The sequence below is a fragment of the Eriocheir sinensis genome, chromosome 22 (assembly GCF_024679095.1).
Source record: "Eriocheir sinensis breed Jianghai 21 chromosome 22, ASM2467909v1, whole genome shotgun sequence".
In the NCBI taxonomy this organism is placed as follows: domain Eukaryota; kingdom Metazoa; phylum Arthropoda; class Malacostraca; order Decapoda; family Varunidae; genus Eriocheir; species Eriocheir sinensis.
Genome location: NC_066530.1, coordinates 10,851,270 through 10,874,526, shown reverse-complemented (window position 1 = coordinate 10,874,526; position 23,257 = coordinate 10,851,270). Strand labels below are relative to the sequence as shown.

The window sequence follows — 23,257 nt, the reverse complement described above, 5'->3', positions numbered from 1 at the left end:
GCAGAAATATATCATTACATTACGTAGGAAAATTTCTCGTGAGCACGATAGTGTGATCAGAATGCAGTTAAAGCTCTACGTATTGAAAACACAGTTATTTATAGCAACATTTCACTTGCCCCAACCATCACGGCGCTCGAGACACCCTGTATGATGATGTTAAAAAAAATGAGTGTCGCGCGCGCCATGATGGTTGGGGCGAGTGACATGTTGCTATAAACAACCCTGTGTTTTCAATATGTGGAGCTTCATCTGCATTCTGATCACACTATCGTGTTCATGGGAGATTTTCCTACGTCATGTAATAATATATTTCTGCAGTCAATGAACAACTGTTGAAAACAGTGGGCATAATTAAAACATGTTATAAACATTTTTTTAATGTCTTCACAATTCAACTCATCGTAATACCATATTCTTATTTGTTTTGTCGAGTTTTTAAAATACATCTTGATTCTACAGTCACTGCTGAGTCTGATGGTGTCAACCAAATCTGGCTAGCTCGTATATAAGGTGAGCTATGGCATATAACAAAGAAACATGTCTCACTCCAGCATGCAAGATGTGGTCCGACATGAGTGTTAGCGGGAGAGCGGAGCAGCCAATCAGCTGCAAGCTTACCAACCTGCCTAGGTGCCAGAATCTAGCTTAAGTGAACAGACTATAGTTGTCATTTGGTGGCCGTCAGCTGAGCCTCACGAGATGATCTGACCGCCGATAAGACTCCGTATATGTCTCCTCCGTGGCGCAGTGGTTAACGTGCTTAGCTATGAATCTGCGGGTAAAAGCTCACCCAGCTGTTCATCCTCCCTTTCGACCTGGTCAATAAATGGGTACCTAGGGAAACCTGGGAAGGTAGACAGTGGTAACTCGGATTGTTTTCACCTTTGGCCTATAGAACCAGTGGGCTTTCTCGATGGGGCTTACTGTTTGGCCCCATCCTGTTAGTGGTGCGGGCTAAATCTGTCTTATAGTGGCGCCATCTTGCTTGGCTCATGCTGTCCCCTGGGGGTCATTCTTGGTCCATTTTAGAGAGCTGATTTAGACCCAGTGTTGATAGATGGCCTCCAGGGCAGCTTGTAGGTAGTGGGTCTCCGGAACACCGCGCCTCATGGCCTGTGCCTCGGTGATGGGTTATATGCCGCCACAGTCTTAAGAGGGGAGGTGACTGGGAAAGCGAAGTAAGGAAGATGAAAGTGAGATGATGCGGGGGTGGGTTGAAGCGACTGTGGAATCGAGATGAGGAAGTTGAAGGTGAAAGGATGTAGGTAAAGGATCCGAGCAGGTAGGAGAAAGTGATTGGATAGGTGGGGAGAAAAGTGGAAGGATGAATGTAAAGGGATCAGGCAGGTAAAAGTACTTAGACAGGTAAGGTTTAAGGGCCACTGTGACGGAGATGAGCAATAAAATCACGCGCAACTACCCATTTCGCGGGTATCTGTCAAAGCTTCCCAAAACTTGATCTCACCGCCCTCCCCGCATCCCCTTCCGTTCAGGAGGTTGACGTTTTCAATAAATTAAAGAAATTAAGGACGCACAGAGCCACCACGCCCACTGACCTCCCAATCAAAATCTATAAGGAATTTGCCCCTGAACTTGCCACCCCCATTTGCTCCATAATAAATGCTTCACTTGAACAAAACACTTGCCCTAGCGACTGGAAAACTTCCTTTGTCACTCCCATCCCCAAAATTTCCAGCCCACAGTCCCTTAATGACCTAAGGCCAATCGCCATCACGCCCATTCCCAGCCTCATTTGTGAAGATTTTATTTTTAACTGGGTTTATGATGATATTAGTAGCCTCATAGACATCCAGCAATTTGGCAACATGAAGCACTCCTCCACCACTCATTGCCTGGTCAGCGTTCTAGATTTCATACACAGCCACCTGGACAAACGAGACACCTCCCTTGCCCTTGCTTTTGTCGACTTCAGGAAAGCATTTGACCTTGTAGACCACACTGTTGTCATTACTAAGGCCATTGAGCTGGAGCTTCACCCTAATATTGTATCGTGGCTGACTGATTTCCTCAGCGCACGCCAGCAAATAGTTCGCTCCCAGGGCTCGGACTCCCCTCCTCTTGAGCTGACGTGTGGCGTCCCGCAAGGCACTAAAATGGGTCCGCTTTGCTTCTTGGTGCTCATTAACAACGCCCTCATGGACACACCGCATCGCTGGAAATATGTTGACGACAGCATCTTGCGCGTCCCCGTCAACAACAGGGATCCAGACTATGCACCTCTTCAAGCGTCGCTCGACAACCTTCAGGCATGGACGGTGGACAATAATGCCACTATTAACCACACCAAGACCATGGTGATGCACGTTTGCACGTCCAAGAGAGATGTGCCACCTCCGCTGCTGTCTATAGGCTCACACCACCTCCAGGTTGTCCAGTCCACCAAACTATTCGGCATCACTGTGGACAACCAACTCAACTGGAAGCTCCACGTCTCCAACACCGTCAGAGCAGCCTCCTACAAGCTGTACATGCTGCGTAGACTCAGGACGCTGGGGGCAACGGCTGCTGAGCTGTGCAGTATTTACACATGTTTCATACTGCCAAAGCTCATGTACGCCTCCCCGGCGGGGTCATCGTCCCTTACCCTCACCCAACAACAGCAGCTTGAGAGGGTTCAAAAGAGGGCATTCAGGGTCATTTTAGGCCCTGACTAACACGCCTACGACAATGCCCTGACCACCCTGAGTCTCCCGAGGCTCTCTGACAGACACCAGGACGCCCTCAGAAAATTCGGCGTCTCCCTGCTTCACCATCCTCGCCACCGCCATCTCCTGCCACCCGACGCCCCTCCCCCCGCCCGCTTCACCAGACACCACAACATACTCACGCCCTTCAGAGCGCCGCGTACTGACCGTTACAAACGAAGCGCAGTACCAGCGATAGTGAGGATTATAAACAATGCCCAGCAGTGATAGTCAAACCCAAAGGGCCGCAGTGCAGATTAACACCTCACCGCCACCCTCCAAGTGCTCCCTTAACACCACCCTCCCTTTCCCTTTTGTCTCTATTTTTAGCTCTCCTAAACCACCTCCAACCCTCCCCTCCCCCCCCTCTAGTGTAGCCTATTTAGTATTATAGTTTATTGTTTTGTTTTTTTATTTGTATATTTTCAGCCTAACGGCTGCCATACTTTAATAAACCTATTATTATTATTATTATTATTATTATTATTATTATTATTATTATTATTATTATTATTATGCCCTCATCTTCACCTTTCCTCCGCTCCAGGGCAAGCTGAACATCGCCTTCGAGGGGGACGAGGGTGTGGAGGCGCAGCGCTACGAACTCAAAGAACACACTGAGTTGCCAGCACAGCCCTCGGAGCCGCCGCCATCGCTGCCAGACCCTGCCACGGACAAACCCAAGACACCGCAGGCCACAACCAAGGAGCAAAAAGCCGCAAATGACACCAAAAACAATGCAGCCACGCGGGGGAAGTGGAAGAACAATACTGAGTTCCTGCTGTCGTGCATCTCTATGGCCATCGGCTTTGGTAACATCTGGAGGTTCCCGTTCGTGGCTCTGGAGAACGGCGGCGGCGCGTTCCTCATCCCTTACCTGATCGTGCTGCTGTTCATTGGCAGGCCGATGTACTACCTGGAGCTCATCCTGGGACAGTTCTCATCCCGTGGCCCCAGTGAGGTGTGGGAGATGCTGCCCGCGTTCAAAGGTAAGGACAAGTGTGTGTGCACTGTGCATGTGTTCAGGGTCACTCGTACGCTGATGACTCCACTCTGCGTTATTAAACTTCTTTCAACAAAAGACCCCCCCAACAGGAATTACAAGACTCCAGACTAGAGGCTGCAGAACGCTTAACCTCAGACCTTGCTATCATTTCTGATTGGGACAGGAGGAACCTGGTGCCCTTCAACGCCTCAATAACTCAATTTTCCAATCTATCAACCCGACACAATCTTCCTCTCTTGCTAAATCAGCTTCGTCGGGGTTGGGCGTTCTGTATCGTCTACTCTAGTTATTCTCCCATTCACATATGCAATTCATATACATGGGCCTTGTCCGCCCTCGTATGGAGTATGCATCTCACGTGTGGGGGGGCTCCACACATACAGCACTTTTGGAGAGAGTGGAGTCTAAGGCTCTTCGTCTCGTCAACTCACCTCCTCTTATTGACAGTCTCCTACCTCTTAAATTCCGCTGCAATGTTGCATATCTTTCTATCTTCTACCGATATTTTCATGATGACTGCTTTTCTGAATTTGCAAACTACATGCCTCTCCCCCTCCCGCGACCCCGCTGCACACGACTTTCTATTCTTACTCACCCCTGTACTGTCCAAATCCCTCTTGCAAGAGTTAACTAGCATCTCCATTCTTTTATCCCTTATACTGGTAAACTCTGGAACAGCCTTCCTTTTTCTGTATTTCCTCCTACCTCTAACTTGACCTCTTCCAAGAGAGGAGTGTCAACTGTCAAGACACCTCTTCTCCCAGAATTGACCTCTTTTGGCCTCTTATTACCTCCGCCAACGAAATTGGGAGAAGGTTATATTTTCGGTCCAGTAAGTATATTTATTTATTTATTTATTTGTTTGTTCGTGTACAGTCTGCTGTGCACAATTTTGCGGATATCTCAACCAATTTTTCAGGGAAGCTTCGTGTCCATCCAGAGTAGAACCCATTAGATTTTTTATGTCAAAGGTCAAAGGTCAAGGTCAAGGTCGCACAAAACGTCAGATTTGCCATAACTTCGGTTCTCGTCATTGTAGAGACCTCAGACTTGGTTCATATTTTAGCTCATGGAAAGACGCACCTTGCATGGCCTTGACCTTGGTCTTTAACCTTGACCTCTTTAAAAAAAATAGAATTTCATCAAATTTCGAAACAAATGCTTCCATATGATGCGTGTCCATCCAGAATAGAACCAATTAAATTTTCTATGTCAAAGGTCAAGGTCGCACAAAACGTCAGATTGGCCATAACTTCGGTTCTCGTCATCGTAGAGACTTCAGACTTGGTTCATATTTTAGCTTATGGAAAGACACACCTTGCATGGCCTTGACCTTGACCTATGACCTTGACCTTGAAAAGTTCGCCCAAGGTCAAAGTTTCCAAAAAAATAGAATTGCATCAAATTTCGAAACAAATCCTTCCATATGATGCACCTTGTATGGCCTTGACCTTGACCTCGAAAAGTTCGCCCAAGGTCAAATTTTCCAAAAAAATAGAATTTCATCAAATTTCGAAACAAATGCTTCCATATGATGCATAGGATCACAGTTGATGCCTATACTAATTTTCAGGACGATCTTTGGCGGAGGCGTACACTCTCCGAGTGCTCTGCGTCTAGTTCTAGTTGGTTTGTTGGAGCAGCGCCTGGCGCGCTTATCGTTTACCGTTTACCGTTTACCGTTGATGAGGTTTCAGGCCCTGCTCCGCCGCGGATGCGGCGCTCTCGAGGGACGTCAACAATTGCAATGTTAGCCTCAACAATAATCCTCGATGCACTTATTCTCAAACGTCGTAGTGAGTGAGTGAGTGTCTTAATTGCTTTCACGAATAATATCATATCCATTTGTTCCGTTTTCATGTCTACCATTATCGTTATAGTATCACAATTAAATATCCAACGATTATTTCCAGCTCACTCAGCATTTATCACACACAATTTATCTTTGAGTACAAACACTAATTAAGATCGCCAGAGCATTTGAAATATTTTTGGGCTTCCCCATTTCTCTTAGCAGTGCAGTTGGCCTCAAGATGGGCGTATCTCTGACAATGATAACATATAATTGCATGGTATATGTCTCTCACTGTGTATACTCCCCATTCTAATTTTAACTTTTCATGATTCTTGTGAATCAGCTCTCACAGTTATGTCACACCTCAACATTGTACTGCCAGCTGCAGGCTTACTAAAAAACAGCTCAATTTTATTCTCAACACCTTCAATTGCGTGTAAGAACTCACTGCGGTCTAAGATGGTCTCCTTTATTTTTTCCTTGGTCTCCTCTTTATGCACATTACATATCTTTGGTTTCATCTTTCCAACACTCTTAGTACTAATTTGCTCAACAGACTCCAATTTTTGAGCTGCTTCATCCCTCATGTTCTCATTATCAAAGTTCATGACAATATTACCTCCATTAGTGAATCTTGAATCAGTAATCTGAATGCCTTGTAATGCCTGGGAAACTTCACTTTTTAACTCAGTAGCCTTTTTATCTTGCTCAGAGGCCTTAACATCAAGTAGATTTTTCTTAACTTTCCTCCTGCGTTTGGTGACCTCAGCCCAGCTTGCACCCGCTGACTCTGCATAATCAGTGCGCTGCAACACCTCAGCAACCTCCCCAAGGTCTTCTCTCACACTCACGGCCTGTGACTCAACTTCTTCCTTTACCCCTGATATTTACTTAGATAATTCTTGCTTGAATTCATCCAATTTCTCCACAATTTTGGTAGCCAGAGATGCTTTATGAAGGCATGGGTTGCAAACCCAACTAATTTTAGGTATATTCTCCTGCTCAATTCCAGACAAATGAGTACATTTCACATGACACCATTTAGGACACAAACAGCAGCCAATCCACTTCCTGGCTGTAAAATCCTCACAAACGTAACACCAATCCCTCACGCCCCTGTTGGCCCTGCTGGCCCTGCTGGCAGCAGCCATGCTGATACAGCACTCTCAGCACGGAGCCAAACAACACACACGTCCGCTCAGCTCCACGTTGCTTTTTTGTTTCGTGCCCTTGAGCTGTCTCCCTTGCTGCAAACAAAGAAGTTCTAGGTTTTCCAACTTCCTAATGCAAGAGTAGACCAGAATTTTCACTATTTCATCTCTCATTTCTTGAAGAGTTCAGTGTGTGTGTGTTCATGTGTGTAAGTCATTTGTAGACTTTCCAACTTCCTAATGTAAGAGTAGACCAGATTTTCCACTTTTATCTTTCATTTCCTAAGGACAATGTATGTGTTTGTGTGTTTAAGGTCATTTCTAATCTTTCCAACGTCCTAATGGAAGAGTAGACCAGAATATTTACTCTTTCATCCCTCAGTCACTTCCAAATCGGAGAGTTTACTTCATCTTCACTCTTTCATTTTTCACTTCCTAATGCAAGAGTTTACTTTCAATCTTCAGTTCGTAGTGCAAGAGTTTACAGTATCTTCGCTATTTCATTCTTCACTTTCTAATGCAAGAGTTTACAGCATTTCCGCTCTTTTATTCTTCACTCTTAATGCAAGAGTTTACATTATCTTCACTCTTTCATTCTTCACTTCCTAATGCAAGAGTTTACATTATCTTCACTCTTTCATTCTTCACTTCCTAATGCAAGAGTTTACAGTATCTTCACTTTTTCATTCTTCACTTCCTAATGCAAGAGTTTACATTATCTTCACTCTTTCATTCTTCACTTCATAATGCAAGAGGCGCCAGGTGGGAAGTGTTGCCAACTCGCACATATTTTTGCTATATGTTCTTGTATGATCGAATATATACTGTAACGTTCTAGACCGTATTGTTCGGTATGTATATATATATATATATATATATATATATATATATATATATATATATATATATATATATATATATATATATATATATATTTTTTTTTTTTTTTTTTTTTTGGGCGTTGCCTATTGCGCCGGTAGGCATCTTCCCGGTGGGGCCTGATGGTCGGCCCAAGGCTTCTTCCAGGTGGGGCCTGATGGTCGGCCCAGCCCGTTCTGGCGCAGGCGAGTGTTTATAGTGGCGCCATCTTGCATTGGCTCATGCTGCCCCCCGGAACTCGTTCTTGATTCGCTTGGACGGCTTCCTCTAGAGTCCGGGTTGATGGGTGGTCTTCAGGACAGCATGTGGGTAGTTTTAAGCCACTCGGCGGTGACTGAAAAATCCGAGTGGGAGCGTGAGGATTCGAACCCGCGTCGTCCATCACGCGGCGAATGTGGGTCCAGTACGCTATCACTTCGGCCACCGCCTATATATATATATATATATATATATATATATATATATATATATATATATATATATATTATATATATATATATATATATATATATCTATATATATATATATATATATATATATATATATATATATATATATATATATATGAAAAGAGGGCGAGAGGAGTCAGTCCCAGTCATAGTAAGCTAGTGGTCAGTGAAGAGTCAGAGTGAATTGTACTACTAAGGAAAAATATTAAACTACAGAAGCTCCCACGGAGTCTCCTGACGGCGACACGGAACCCAAGTAACACGTCCGGTATAACATTGGCGTCAGGAGTGTAGGCATTTGTTTTTTTCGCCATGGAGACTCGTTCCCAAGCTGCCCAGAGGGACAACGTGTTGACTGAACTCTTGGAAGCTTTGAGACTACAGGGGGAGAAACAAGAAAGAGCACACCTAAAACTCAAAGAACAACATGAAAGAGCACAGCAACAACAAGAAAGAACACTCCAAGAACTCAAAGAACAACATGAAAGAGCACAGCAACAACAAGAAGGAACACTCCAAGAACTCAAAGAACAACAAGAAAGAGCACAGCAACAACAAGAAGGAACACTCCAAGAACTCAAAGAACAGCTAGAAGATCGCTTCACGGGGTTACAGCAACAGCTACAAGCAGTACAAGATGGAAGTGAGTCAGTGTGAAGAGAAATGACTGATGTGACCACGAAGTTAGGACAACGCCTGTTAGAAGTGGAGAAAGAACACACAAATCTTCAACAAGAGATGGAGGTGGTACGGGAGACGACACACAAAGAAATATTAGAAGTGCAGGGAAAGGTGAATCGTACAGAACAGGCAGTTTGTGACGTAAGTGACAGAGTGAAGGCCTTGAAGACTGTTTGGCTGGAAACGGAGAGCCAGCGCCTGCAGGGGCTACTTGTACCCAAGATGCTTCTCCTACGCAAGTCCGGGGTAGTTTGAGTCCTGTTTCGCTTGAGTTTACCCCCGCAAGAAGTTCCGCCAGCCCCATGAGTCTGCTGGGGTCGCCTGTTAGAAAGAACCCTCAGGAGTTTGATGGCAAGGTCTCCTGGGAGGCTTACCGCGCTCAGTTTGAGCTGTTGGCAGCTCGAAATGGATGGGATGACCAAGAGTGCGCGGTACAGCTGGCCACTAGCCTGAAAGGGGCGGCGCTGGAGTTCCTTGCTCACCTCGACAATGCGACATAGGGCAGCTACAGCGGGCTGGCACAGGCGCTGGAGCAACGATATGGGACCAAGCACCAGAACGAGCTCTTCAGGGTTAGGTTCAGAACTCGCAACAGGAGGCGCGGCGAGTCTCTTCAGGAACTCGCTCAGGACCTTGAGAGCATGGCGCACAAGGCATACCCAGGTGCCACCCCTGACCTGCTGACGGTTTTGCTGCGTGATCAATTCATCGATGCCCTGGACAGCCCTCAGCTGAAGATACAAGTGAAGCAAGCTAAGCCAACATCAATGCAGGAAGCTCTGGCACGTGCCATGGAGTTTGAGTCCCTTGTTAGGTCTAGCTTGTCAAGCTTCAGGGACGACTCGACTTCTGGCTTCAGGGCACGAAAGGGCGCTGTCAGCGACACAGACAGGTTCCAGGGAACGTGCTGGTATTTCGAGAAGGTTGGGCACAAGGGAGAACGAATGCCATAAGAGGAAGAAGGAATATGAAGGTGGCGCTAGGAAGAAGCCCAGGGAAAGACCCAAGTGCTGGACCTGTGGAGAAAAGGGGCACTGGAAGAATGAGTGTCGGAAAAATGTGCCCCCAACGAGGGACCACCACTCGGGCGAGGGAAACTAAGGAGGACTGGTTCACGGGGGCAACGACCAGTCTGTCCAGTACATGCCCCGGAGATATCAGTGTGCAGGAGAACCACCATGACGAGCTGCCAAGTGAAAGGCAAGGTTGATGGAGTGTTGTGGCCTGTGGTCGTCGACACAGGCTCGGAACGCACACTGGTGCGGCCTGACGTGGTGAGTCATCGTCGGCTTCCTAAGACGCCGCATCGACTGTGAGGAGTCACTGGACACTATGCAGAGCTCAGATGCCCAGTGGACGTGAAGTTTGAGCTCGGAGGAAAGGAAGAGTTCCTCTCTGTCTACGTGGCTACTATGGACGACCCCTGCGTCCTAGGTATGGAGTATCTTGTCTCCCACAGGTGCGACCTGGACTTCCGCGCTAAGCAGCTGACTGTAGGAGGAAGGAGGGTGCCACTGACAACTGTGAACAAGGAGGGCCTGCCAGTGACGGTCAAGCGCACCACCATTATTCCTCCGAGGTCAGAGATGCTGTTACCCTGTCGTGCCTGTCGTCGTGGCCAATGTCTCCTTCAGCCCAAAGAAAATAAAACAAGGGATCATAGTGGGGTTGTGCCAAGAGATCGACCAGGAACCGAGAACCTGTGTCTGCAGGAGAACCCTGACGAGGCCCCAGGAGGAGCTGCCCGACTACCTGCACGACCTGTTTGACAGGAGCTCCCAGTGTCTAAAGGAGCCCCAAGTGGGACAGCTCAGGGAGCTTCTCGTGAGGAATGCAGATGTGTTTTCCACAGGAGAACTGGACGTGGGGTGTACCTGGTAGAGCACCACATTGACACAGGTAGCCACCGGTCAGTGAAGCAAGCTCCTCGAAGGATGGCACCAGCCCGTCGCAAGGAGATGGATGAGGTGATGGATGATCTCCGGCAACAGGGGTTAATCGAGCTTTCCAGCAGCCCGTAGGCGTCTGTTGTAGTGCTCGTCAGGAAAAAGGACGGTTCCCTCAGGTGCTGCGTGGACTATCGAGCCCTCAACGATCTCACCATCAAGGATTCATACCCACTCCCACGGATCGACGACACGCTCGACGCTTTGGTGGGCTCCAAGTGGTTTTCAACACTAGATATGAAGTCTGGGTATCACCAAATCAAAATGGCGGAGCAGGACAAAGAGAAAACAGCCTTCTCCTACGGTCAAGGCCTGTGGCAGTTTAAGGTCATGCCCTTTGGCCTGTGCAACGCGCCGGCCACGTTCGAGCGGCTGATGGAGAGGGTGCTGGAGGGACTTCACTGGAAGACGGTACTCATCTACCTCGACGACGTGATTGTCTTTGGCCAGACCTTCGAGCAGGAGATGGAAAGGCTATCAGAGGTTTTCGCCCGGTTTAAAGCTGCACACCTTAAACTCAGCCCGAAGAAATGCTGCCTATTCCAAAAGGAGGTCCAATACTTGGGACACATCGTGAGCGAGGCTGGAGTACGCACTAATCCTGAAAAGGTGGCTGCGGTAAGGGACTGGCCGACACCCACCAACGTGAAGGAGCTGCGGACCTTCCTCGGGTTGTGCTCATACTACCGCAGGTTTGTGAAAGGCTTCGCTACGATTGCTGCACCACTGCACCTCCTGACGAAGAAGGTGCGCAAGTTTGAGTGGACAGCGGAAACTCAGGTTGCCTTTGAGAAGCTCAAGGAGGCCCTTATCAGCTCGCCCGTACTCACCTACCCAGACCTCTCTAAGCCTTTTATACTGGATTGTGATGCCAGTGATGAGGGGATTGGTGGAGTGCTGTCCCAAGCATGTGCCGACATGGAACGGGTTGTGACCTACTTCAGCAAGAAGCTCACCCCAGCCGATAAAAACTATTGCGTGAGCCGGAAAGAACTCCTGGCAGTAGTCAAGAGCCTTGACTTTTTCCATGCTTACATGTACGGTGCAACTTTCACCATCCGCACGGATCATGCTGCATTGCGGTGGGTGAAGTCATTGAAAAACCCTGAGGGCCAGCATGCTCGCTGGATAGGTAAGCTAGAGCAGCATCACTACACTATTGTGCACCGATCTTGGCTATTACACGGTAACGCGGACAGCTTGAGCCGGCGCCCCTGCATACCTGAGTGTCACCATTGCTTCCAGAGGGAAAGCGTCCAGAATATGTGCCGCCGCACTACAGTGGAACAGACAGCGGAGGTGCCATGGGAAGACTTGGGAAAACTGCAGCGGGAGGACCGAGATCTGAGACCAATTATGGAGTGACTGAGTCAGTCGTCAACGCGACCTGGGTGGGAGATTATCTCGAGAGAAAGCCCTACCACCAAGAATTACTGGACTCAGTGGGACGCTCTTCGGATGGACAACGGGGTGTTGCAGCGACGCTGGGTTTCTCATGATGGTCTTGATCACTACTGGTCCACGGTGCTACCTATGAAGTCAAGTCCCGGGAAGACATCTTGAAAGAAATGCACGACAGCATCACCAGCGGACACCTCGGGGTAAAGAAAACACGGAGTCGCTGCGCCAAAGGTTCTACTGGGTTGGCATGAGGAAGGATGTGGAAGAATGGTGTCACGCATGTGAGGTGTGCTGTGCAAAGAAGGGCCCCAAGAAGCGTCACCGTGCCCCATTGCAACTATACCAGGTTGGAGCCCCAATGGAATGGGTGGCAGTGGATATAGCAGGACCCTTGCCTCTTACGACGAACGGAAATAGGTACATCTGCGTCGCAATGGATTACTTCACAAAGTGGCCGGAAGCCTACGCCATCCCTGACCAGGAAGCCAATACCATCGCTAAGGTATTGGTGGAGGAGTTCTTCTGTCGCCTCGGTGTGCCTAATGAGCTCCATTCCGACCAGGGAAGGAATTTTGAGTCAACAGTCCTTGCTGAGTGCTGCAAGCTTCTGGGTATCAAGAAAACCCGGACCACCCCTCTGCACCCACAGTCAGATGGAATAGTGGAGAGGTTTAATTGGACGTTGGGCCAGGATTTGGCCAAGCATTGCAACAATGACCAGTCTTCATGGGATCAGAAGCTGCCTGCGCTCCTCATGGCCTACAGGTCTGCCGCCCACGAGACTACGGGGTATTCACCGGCAAAGCTGATGTTTGGACGTGAGCTGCGATTGCCCGGTGGACCTACTGACAGGAAGGCCCTCTGGGGAAGGCCTTCCAAAGGACGCCTCCAGTTTTGCCCGTCAGCTAGAGGAACGACTGGAAGAGGTGCACCATCAAGTCCGTGGTGCCTTGAAGTTCCCCGGGGAGGCCATTAAGCGCGGTTACAATATGAGGGCAAGCCACGTTGACTTCAAAGAAGGAGACCAAGTCTGGCTTTACAACCCGCAGAGGAAGAAAGGACAGTCTCCGAAGTTACAGTGATGGTGGTAGCGAGTGTTCTAAGTGCTAATCGGTTCACGGATAGAGAAAGTCATATCCGCCAGGGTTACTTTATTGGATAAAAATCACAAAGGTCATTAGGACAAAGACAGCACATAGAATAGGTGTTTGTTTGTGTAAGCGTTTGTGTGAATGTTGTGAAGTGTGGGTGACATAGGTGTTGATGTGTATGTGTGGAACTATGTGTATAATTTGTCAATAGAAGGACGAAGACAGACAGTGGAAGATAAACGAGGACAAGGAAAGTTAACGATGAAGACGGGACACGAACTGAGACAAGTACTGACGATGAACATTTAACATGAAACAATGATAATCTTAGTCTGTGTTTACAGCGCCCCATTTTCTTATGTCACTGAGGGGAAGGATCACGGAATTCGAGCGGTGACTGCTACAGATTACTCCCCCCCCCCCCAGTGACGAGGAAGGAGGAACGAAATCTTCCCTGGTGTGGAGGCGCTGTGGCAGACGATGATGCGTTGCGGTGTTGCGCGGTGAGTTGCGCTGAGTAGAGTTGCGTTGAGGTGCGCGGTAAGTTGCGCTGAGTAGAGTTGCGTTGAGGTGCGCGGTAAGTTGCGCTGAGATGTATTGCGTTGAGTAGTGTTCAGCTACGGTGAGTCGAGCTGGGGTGAGTAGTGCAGTGACAACAGCTACAGTGAGTCGAGCTGGAGTGAGTAATGCGGTGACAACAGCTACGGTGAGTCGAGCTGGAGTGAGTAATGCGGTGACAACAGCTACGGTGAGTCGAGCTGAAGTGAGTAGCGAGTAGGGGACAGCTACGGTGAGTCGAGCTGAGATGAGTAGCGCAGTGAGGACAGCTACGGTAAGTCGAGCTGAAGTGTTGAGCAGCGATGAGTTGAGCAGCGAGGGGTTGAGCAGCGAGGGGTTGAGCAGCGAGGGGTTGAGCAGCGAGGAGTTGAGCAGCGAGGAGTTGAGCAGCGAGGAGTTGAGCAGCGTGAGTTGAGCAGCGTGAGTTGAGCAGCGAGGAGTTGAGCAGCGAGGAGTTGAGCAGCGAGGAGTTGAGCAGCGAGGAGTTGAGCAGCGAGGAGTTGAGCAGCGTGAGTTGAGCAGCGTGAGTTGAGCTGCGTGAGTTGGGCTGCGTGAGTTGAGCAGCGTGAGTTGAGCTGCGTGAGTTGAGCTGCGTGAGTTGAGCTGCGTGAGTTGGGCTGCGTGAGTTGGGCTGCGTGAGTTGAGCTGCGGTGAGTTGAGTGGTTGGCTGTTTAATAGATCCTGGAAGGCTTGAATCCGCACTCCCAAATCGCGAACCACGTAGACAGGTCCTGAGCAGAAGAGTGGTGCTCTGAAGAACACCGCCGTAGTAGAGGAAGAGTTGCATGTTGTCGTCAGGTATGGTGAAGTCGAGTGGCGTGGAGATGGGCAACAGGCACTGGCGTAAACGCGCCGGGGGCCACGGCAGTCAGAGTGCGTCGAGGGAACTGCGTGTGAAGGCGCTAGATGCCAGCGTGCCAGGAGCCACAGCCGGTTGAGGAGTGAGGAGCGCTAGCATGTGCCAGGGGCCTCAGCAGTCTTGAGTGCGTCGAACGACTGCGTGGGAAGGCGCTAGATGCCAGCGTGCCAGGGGCCACAGCAGGTTGAAAAGTGAGGGGCGCTAGCATGTGCCAGGAGCCGCGGCAGTCCGTGAGAGTGGAACGAACTGCGTGTACTATAGGCGCTGGCAAATGCCAGGTGCCTCTGTGGCTCGGGGAGTGAACCAGTGTTCAAAAAGGCCCTGTAACACAACACTGTACGCTTAGTAGGTAACACTGTGACACTAACTGTTGCTGGGGACGTGCTGCACTGAACTGTTGCTGGACACACTGCACTATATATGAGGATCCACAGGAGAGTAAGGTAATCCAAGTGGGCGGTGGTAGATCCAGGAGGCGGTGGTTAATCCAGGGGGCAGCTAGTAATCCCAGTGGGGTGTCACACTGTGTTTGCGTGTTTCTCTGAGTTTGTGTGGTGTGTGGTGGCGTATACACTGAGTCTGTATGGCGTGTACACCGAGTCTGTGTGTGGCGTGTACACTGAGTCTGTGTGTGGCGTGTACACTGAGTCTGTGTGGCGTGTACACTGCGTGTGTGGCACTGTGTCTCAGTAATGTGTCGCACTGTGTTTGAGTGTTCACAGAGTCTTGTCTGCGTGTCACATGGTGTGCGTGTCTCAGTCGCCGGACCAGTAGGAAGGCAAGAAGTAGGAGGGGTGGGTGGGTGAGCGCCGGGAGGAGCACCATGGGGCACAGAAGATGCCTGAAGGGCGCACAAGGGGCCTGGAGGAGGCGCACAGAGAGTGCCTGGAGGAGGCGCACAGAGGGTGCCTGGAGGAGGCGCACAGAGGGTGTCTGGAGGAGACGCAGAGGGTGCCTGGGGGAGGAACAGAGGGTGCCTGGAGAATGCGCAGAAGGCGCCTGGGGGAGGGCGGGGGAGAACCCTGAAGGTGGCAACTACGCCTACGGCGTAATGCTTCTCCCGACCTGAGTGCTCAGCCTCACGAGCCCCGAGCGGAAGTGAGGATTTTTGCCCCAGGAGAGAGCGGACGAATGGACAAGTTACCCTGCCCAGGTCCTCCACTCTGGGAGAGAGTGCCCTTGGTACGGCACCGGCTATAAGCCACCTTGAACCATAGCAACACTGCAGGGTCACCAATTTTTGGTGGTAGCGAGTGTTCTAAGTGCTAATCGGTTCACGGATAGAGAAAGTCATATCCGCCAGGGTTACTTTATTGGACAAAAATCACAAAGGTCATTAGGACAAGGACAGCACATAGAATAGGTGTTTGTTTGTGTAAGCGTTTGTGTGAATGTTGTGAAGTGTGGGTGACATAGGTGTTGATGTGTATGTGTGGAACTATGTGTATAATTTGACAATAGAAGGACGAAGACAGACAGTGGAAGATAAACGAGGACAAGGAAAGTTAACGATGAAGACGGGACACGGACTGAGACAAGTACTGACGATGAACATTTAACATGAAACAATGATAATCTTAGTCTGTGTTTACAGTGCCCCATTTTCTTATGTCACTGAGGGGAAGGAGCACGGAATTCGAGCGGTGACTGCTACAACAGAGCCCCTGGGAAGGCCCTTATACTGTGCTAGAACGCCTCTCCGACGTGACTTACCGAATCCGGAGAACGGAAAGGACCAAGCCGAAAGTTGTCCACGTCAACCGGCTATGGAGGTACCACGGTCCGGGAAACTACACCTGGGACAACTACAGACACCCAGCAGCCGACGAAAACGAAAGAGACGTCCAGGACCGAGAGGAGGTCGACGACGACATAGGTCTTCTGGACCTTTCAGCCGAGGGAGATAACCTCCCGGCTTCGGCAGATGTTTCAGGGACACCCCAAGAAGCGGACGACGACGAGGCGCACCAGGAGACAGACGCGCAGGAGGTAGAGAACAGAAAACAGAGACAACGCAGGCGTCCACGGCGATACGACGATTTGTATGTTTTTGATTAATTTTCTTATGATTGTATATAGTTAAGTGTGCGATCGGGACGATCATAGTTAAGAGGGGGGAAGTGTTGTGCTGGAATCTTCCCCCGGGGTCTATGGGCCTCTGGAAGACTCTGGGAGGAGCAAGCAGGGGGGCGGGGAGCAAGGCCCCGCCCGCGCCCCGCGGGGCCCGCGGCCAGGCGCCAGGCGGGAAGTGTTGCCAACTCGCACATATTTTTGCTACATGTTCTTGTATGATCGAATATATACTGTAACGTTCTAGACCGTACTGTTCGGTATATATATAGGAGAAGAGGGCGAGAGGAGTCAGTCCCAGTCATAGTAAGCTAGTGGTCAGTGAAGAGTCAGAGTGAATTGTACTACTAAGGAAGAATATTAAACTACAGAAGCTGTGCAAGGTGTTTACATATCTCCCTCCCACGGAGTCTCCTGACGGCGACACGGAACCCAAGTAACACGTCCGGTATAACAGTATCTTCACTCTTTCATTCTTCACTTCCTAATGCAAGAGTTTCATCATCATAAACATCATCTATCCAAATCCCTTATGCAAGAGTTAACCACCTACTACGTCATGTTTTTTTCACTAAACGGTTCCAACATTCTCTAATCTCACTTTATTTTCTTATTTTTCATTAACCGGTTCCCACTGTACCTTTCATCACTCTCCCCAGGTATTGGCTACGGTCAGCTGCTCATCAACTGGTTCGTGTCCACCTACTACGCCTCGCTGATGGCCTTCTGCATTTTCTTCTTCTTCGCCTCCTTCAACCAAGAGCTGCCGTGGGCGTCGTGCGGGCTGTGGGCGAGCGAGGCGTGCATGGATGCCGCGACCAACGTGACCATGCTGCAGGGAGGCACGTCTGCCGCGGAGGAGTACTTGATGTGAGACTGTTTATTGTGTGTTTGTCAATATGTACGCACTATTACCAGGGACTTATTGAGGGCATGTTAGGTAATATGTACGTACCATATCAAGGGAGTTATCGAGGGCATGTTCGCTAATCTGTACGCACCATTACCAGGGAGTTATCGAGGGCATGTTCGCTAATCTGTACGCACCATTTCAAGGGAGTTATCGAGGGCATGTTCGCTAATCTGTACGCACCATTTCAAGGGAGTTATCGAGGGCATGTTCGCTAATCTGTACGCACCATTTCAAGGGAGTTATCGAGGTCATGCTCGCTAATCTGTACGGACCATTTTAAGGGACTTTTCGAGGGCAACGTCTCGGGCTCCCACTACGACTATTTCCCAAGGCCACAGATAAGATTAACCAGGTTTTCATGGGCATTTTTCCGTTGAAGATGCAGAAGCCGTGTAAAACTATCACTAGAATCGCAAAACCGTCCATGGAAGTCACAGCACCTTCTACGAGAGGCTCTTCAAGCAGATGGGTAGGCGGTGGCTGAGTGGTTAGCGTGCCGGCCCCGCAGTCATCGCGCCACGGACAACGTCGGTTCGAATCCCTACGCTAACACCTGGGATTCTTCAGTCACAGCCGAGTGGCCTAAGATTACCCACATGCTGTCCAGAAGACCACACATCGACCCGGACTCTAGAAGAAACGGTCCAAGGGAATCAAGAATGAGTTCCGGGGGGCAGCATGAGCCAAGCATAACTGGCGCCACTATAAAAATTGCCTGCGCCATGACGGGCTTGGGCCGACCACCAGGCCCCTGAAGAAAGCCTACCGGCCCTACAGGCGGAGATGTAAAAAAAAAAAAAAAAAAAAAAAAAAGTTCATTCCTTTCGGTCGTAAGCTCTGTACCATCCTTAAGTTCTTCATCTGCATTCTTTCCCGCCTACGACAAACCTTTTCAAGAGGGGAGTATCGAGACGCCGCTCCCTCCGAAATGGAACTCTCTTTTGGCCACTCGCAGTGACTTATTTTCGGGGTTTTTATTCTTGTATTTTCTGCCCTAAAGTTGCTTCCATCGGCGAACACTAAAGAAACGGTGGTAGGATTGTTAGCTTTATTATTTCTATTATTACTTTCTCCTCCTCTTCGTCCGTCACCCAACAGGAAGGAGGCGCTAAAGTGGACCTCGAGGGTCTATTATCACTATTACTATTATTGCCATCACTACCATTACTCTACACAACTTTTAAATATCTCGGCGCCTCAGTTCCCCTGTTTGAAAAACCTTTCGTAGAAGTTGCTGGGACTTTCGTGAACTGTTTTGTGACGCTAGTGACAGTTTGGCACGGCTTCTGCACCTTGGACGGAAAAAGACACCCATGAAAACCCGATTAAGATTCTCGTCGCACTAAGCCAAACACGTCTTCTTCATTCGAGTAGTTACTGTTTGGAGTTCTCTACCCTGTGATGTCGTTGATAGTACAACAGTTACGACCTTTTAATCTTCTCTGTGGCTTTAGGAAATGGTCGTAATGGGAGTCCGATACGTTTAAGAACATGGACCCCTTTGTCACCCTCCTCCGCCCTCCTTCACCACCCCTCAGGAAGCAGGTTCTAAAAGTGGACTTCGAGGGGTTTCGCAGCGGCCTCGGTCTCCCGGACATCCGCCTAAGCATGTGTCTGGTGGCGTCCTGGGCGGTGGTGTTCATGGTCCAGATACGCGGCATCAAGACCTCGGGGAAGGCCGCCTACTTCACTGCCATCGTGCCCTACGTGCTGCTGCTGGCGCTGCTCATAAGGGGCGTCACACTTCCGGGCTCAACTAACGGCATCATGTACTTCCTGACGCCGAGATGGGAGAAGTTACTGGATATACAGGTACAGAGAAGGGAAGGGAGGGAGGGGAGGGAGGATGAGAGAGAGAGAGAGAGAGAGAGAGAGAGAGAGAGAGAGAGAGAGAGAGAGAGAGAGAGAGAGAGAGAGAGAGAGAGAGAGAGAGAGAGAGAGAGAGAGAGAGAGAGAGAGAGTCCATATTCTTAAACGTCTGTTCGCCCCGTAGGTGTGCCATAAACCTACAGAAACACTCATTAGAACACGGTTGATTTCCTTTTTCGGCCTTTGGAAACGTTTACAGATACCATCCTAATACCGACCAAAGGCTATTGAGGTACTCTCTTAACCCTGGCCGCGTCTGTCCGTCCGTAGGTGTGGCTGGCGGCCGTGACCCAGGCGCTGTTCAGCCTGGTCATCGGTTTCGGCTCGGTGATCACGATGGCCTCCTACAACGACTTCAGGAACAACACCTACGTGGACGCCGCCTTCATCTCCGTGGTGGACACCGTGACCTCCTTCCTCTCCGGCGTCACCACCTTCGCCATCCTGGGCCACCTGGCGGTCCTGATGGGCGTGGACCTTCCCGACGTGGTGCAAGGGGGTGGTACGTCCCTTGCCTTCGTCAGCTACCCCGATGCCCTGGCGAGGTTCCCGTGGCTGCCGCAGGTAAGGAGGTGTTCCAGTGTCCTTCCCAAATAATCAACTGTTCTTTCCATTCACAAATCTATCTGACTTTTGTTTCAAACCTTCAGTCGTTTTTGCAACTGCTTAATGTGACTGCTTCAATTGTTCGACTCATTCAGTACCTTTTTCGTGATCCAACTCTTGCCCACAGTCTTCCACCGCTTAAAATCCGCTGCAATGTCGCCTCTTCTTTTGATCATCTGTCGATATATCCATGCTAGCTGCTCTTTTGAACTGCATGGCTCCATCCTCCTGCGACCCAGCGCACACGACTTTCAACTCCAACTCATTCCTATGCTATCCAAGTGCCTTATGCAAAAGTTAACCAACATCGTTTTTTCACCCCGTCCAGTGGTAAACTTTAGAACAGTCTTCCTTCGTCTGTATTTCTTCCTGCCTAGGACTTCAACTTTTCAAGAGGGCCGTATCAAGACCCTTCCGAAATTGACCTCTCTTTTGGCCACTCTTCTGAACTCTTCTTGTAGGGGCAATGGTTAGCAGGCTTGTTTTCTCATTATTATTTTTTTGCCCTTGAGTTTTTTTCCTTTACTGTAAAAAAAAGTGAGAAAACAGAAGAAGCAAAAGATACATAATAAAGATACAAAAACTAGGCTCGGTATTGTCAGACGCTTTCGACCCTCACGTCAACTATTTCCAAAGGGCAAACATGAGACCAGTCGGGTTCTTGTGAGTGGTGTTTAAGGTTCGCGGTACAGAAGAAGGGTCAAACTACCACTAGAGCCATAAAACTATCCTCGGATATGCCCACAACTCCTACGAAAGCCTTGTCAACTACGTGTGCTTGGACGACGAAATGTTTAAGTATACCACCCTAGTCATCGTAAGTGACCACCATCCCACCTTTCTGCAGATGTTCTCCGCGCTGTTCTTCTTCATGATGTTCACACTGGGGTTGGGCAGCATGGTTGCGGTGAACAGCGTGCTCATCACCGCCTTCAAGGACAACTTCCCGCAGCTTCCGACGTGGACGGTGAGCCTGTCCGTGTGTCTGCTGGGCATGTTCCCGGGACTCGTCTACACCACGCCGCAGGGACAGCACGTGCTAACCCTGGTCAACCACTACAGCGCCGTGAGTAGGCCGTAGGCTGTAATAGTAGTAATAGTAGTAGCAGTAGTCGTAGTAGTAGTAGTAGTAGTAGTAGTAGTAGTAGTAGTAGTAGTATAGTCTGGCTCAACTAAACGTGCGGTTGTGGGTGGGTTCAGCGTAGGGGACCCCCTGGTACAGCGGTGCCGCTTGTCTCCTAGCCCACGATGTAGAAATGTTATAATTTAAATAAAACCATGGCAAATATGATAAGCAAATATGCATACACATTCAATCTTATAGTCCGACAAATCTTAAGTGGCGGCTCTGACGTAGACAGCCCGCTCTCTCTCTCTCTCTCTCTCTCTCTCTCTCTCTCTCTCTCTCTCTCTCTCTCTCTCTCTCTGTATGTGTGTGTGTGTGTGTGTGTGTGTGCATGTGTGGGAGAAAAGTGGGGGTGTACTCTCATTCGGGGAGTATGGTGCACGACAATGGATAATAATAATAATAATAATAATAATAATAAACCTCTTTTAAAAAATGCACCAAGACTCTTTACCCCTTGGGTGGTGTGGAAATAGGGTCAAAGTGTAATATTTTAATGTTCTTAGCGACCACTCCTTCCCCACTCCCTGGCCATCCCCAGCGGAACCTCACCATTCACCTGGATGACTCGCATCAAAATTTGCTTGACGGTCCTGGCATTCCATATACAGGTAGTCTCCATATTTTATCATAATTATGCCATATGGCTGATATTGTATGGCAGATGGCAGACACACACCAAAAAATGGCAGAAATGCGAAAATTAAAGCAGGCAGAGCAACTGGCAACTGCGGTGTGTTGGGTTGACTTGAGCTGACAACGCCGCGGTGGCAACGTTGCCAAGTGTTGTACAAATTTCTTTGTATTCACTCACAGATAGAGAACCAATCATAAAAACCATATCTGTTTTTATACTAGAGTGAGAGAGAAAGAGAGAGACACGGGGAGAGAGAGAGAGAGAAGGGTGTGAGAGGCACGGTACGCGAGGTCAGTTGGAGACATAGCACCAGTGTCTAGCGGGCTGTCTACGTCAGAGTCGCCACTCAAGATTTGCCGGACTATAGTATTATAACGTATAAAAGAACAGTTAACTTATTATGGATAAAATATTTTATAAGCATATAAAGAAACGTGGCATGTATATTTTACATGTGGTGGTAAAAAAAATGCTATACTTATTATAGGGTTTCCCTTTCGTTTTGGGATGTATAAGTAGTTTCACAATTATATTTAGATTATATCGTGAAGGAATGTACGTTAAAATAAGCTGACATAAGTAAGAAAAAAATACTTTCAAATTCTCGTGGCGGTAACGCCACGAGAGAGAGAGAGAGAGAGAGAGAGAGAGAGAGAGAGAGAGAGAGAGAGAGAGAGAGAGAGAGAGAGAGAGAGAGAGAGAGAGAGAGAGAGAGAGAGAGAGTGGCAACCAACGTGGGGTTAAAAACGTGGCAACGCTGTACTCTCGGATTATTCCCTACATGGCACCTTAGAACCGCACGTTTAGCTGAGCCAGACTATATTATTATTATTATTATTATTATTATTATTATTATTATTATTATTAGTAGTAGTAGTAGTAGTAGTAGTAGTAGTAGTAGTAGTAGTAGTAGTAGTAGTGGTGGTGGTGGTGGTAGTATTAGAGGAGAATCAGCTTGTTGGGGCCATTATTCTTATTAACCTTTCGGCGCCCAAGCACACACTTATTTGGCAAGGCTTTCGTAGGAGGTTTGGGCATTTCCAGGGGTAGTAGTTTTATGAGCCTGGTGGTAGTTTGACAAAGTTTCCGTACCATGAACGTAAAGAAAGTAGTAGTAATAGTACGTAGTAGTAGTGGCAGTAGTAGTAGTAGTAATAGTAGTAAACTACTATCCATATCAGACCCTATGACAACGTTTTTCGCAAATATCTTTCAAACGAAGACTCGGATCAGCATGGGACTTTGGCACAGATTGTTTCACACACTCCGCTAATTTTTGACGCTATTGTGCAATGCCAGATGCGGTTAATTATGGCGTTTACTCTTGACTGTGATGGCAAAACCTGCGTGAGCCACTTACACATTCGAACAGGTGAGGCGTGACGTATTTTTGACGTGTATCCACCACCTACCTCCACCCCTGGCTTCCCCTACTCCCATCCCTCCCTTTCCCTCCCTCCTCCTTCTCCCCCGCACTCTCTCCCCCCGCCCTCTTTCTCCCCATAACCCCCC

At 48.8% G+C, this 23,257-nt stretch overlaps 1 protein-coding gene across 1 annotated transcript in view; it reads left to right on the top strand.

The window, feature by feature from the left end:
* Positions 1–23,257, top strand: part of LOC127002040 (sodium-dependent nutrient amino acid transporter 1-like) — a 71,383-nt gene that overhangs the window by 30,103 nt on the left and 18,023 nt on the right. The window contains exons 2-6 of the mRNA XM_050867389.1: positions 3,256–3,697; positions 17,254–17,464; positions 19,046–19,319; positions 19,647–19,940; positions 20,830–21,048. Coding sequence (XP_050723346.1) covers positions 3,256–3,697; positions 17,254–17,464; positions 19,046–19,319; positions 19,647–19,940; positions 20,830–21,048 — 1,440 coding nt within the window. The remainder of the gene's footprint in view (positions 1–3,255; positions 3,698–17,253; positions 17,465–19,045; positions 19,320–19,646; positions 19,941–20,829; positions 21,049–23,257) is intronic.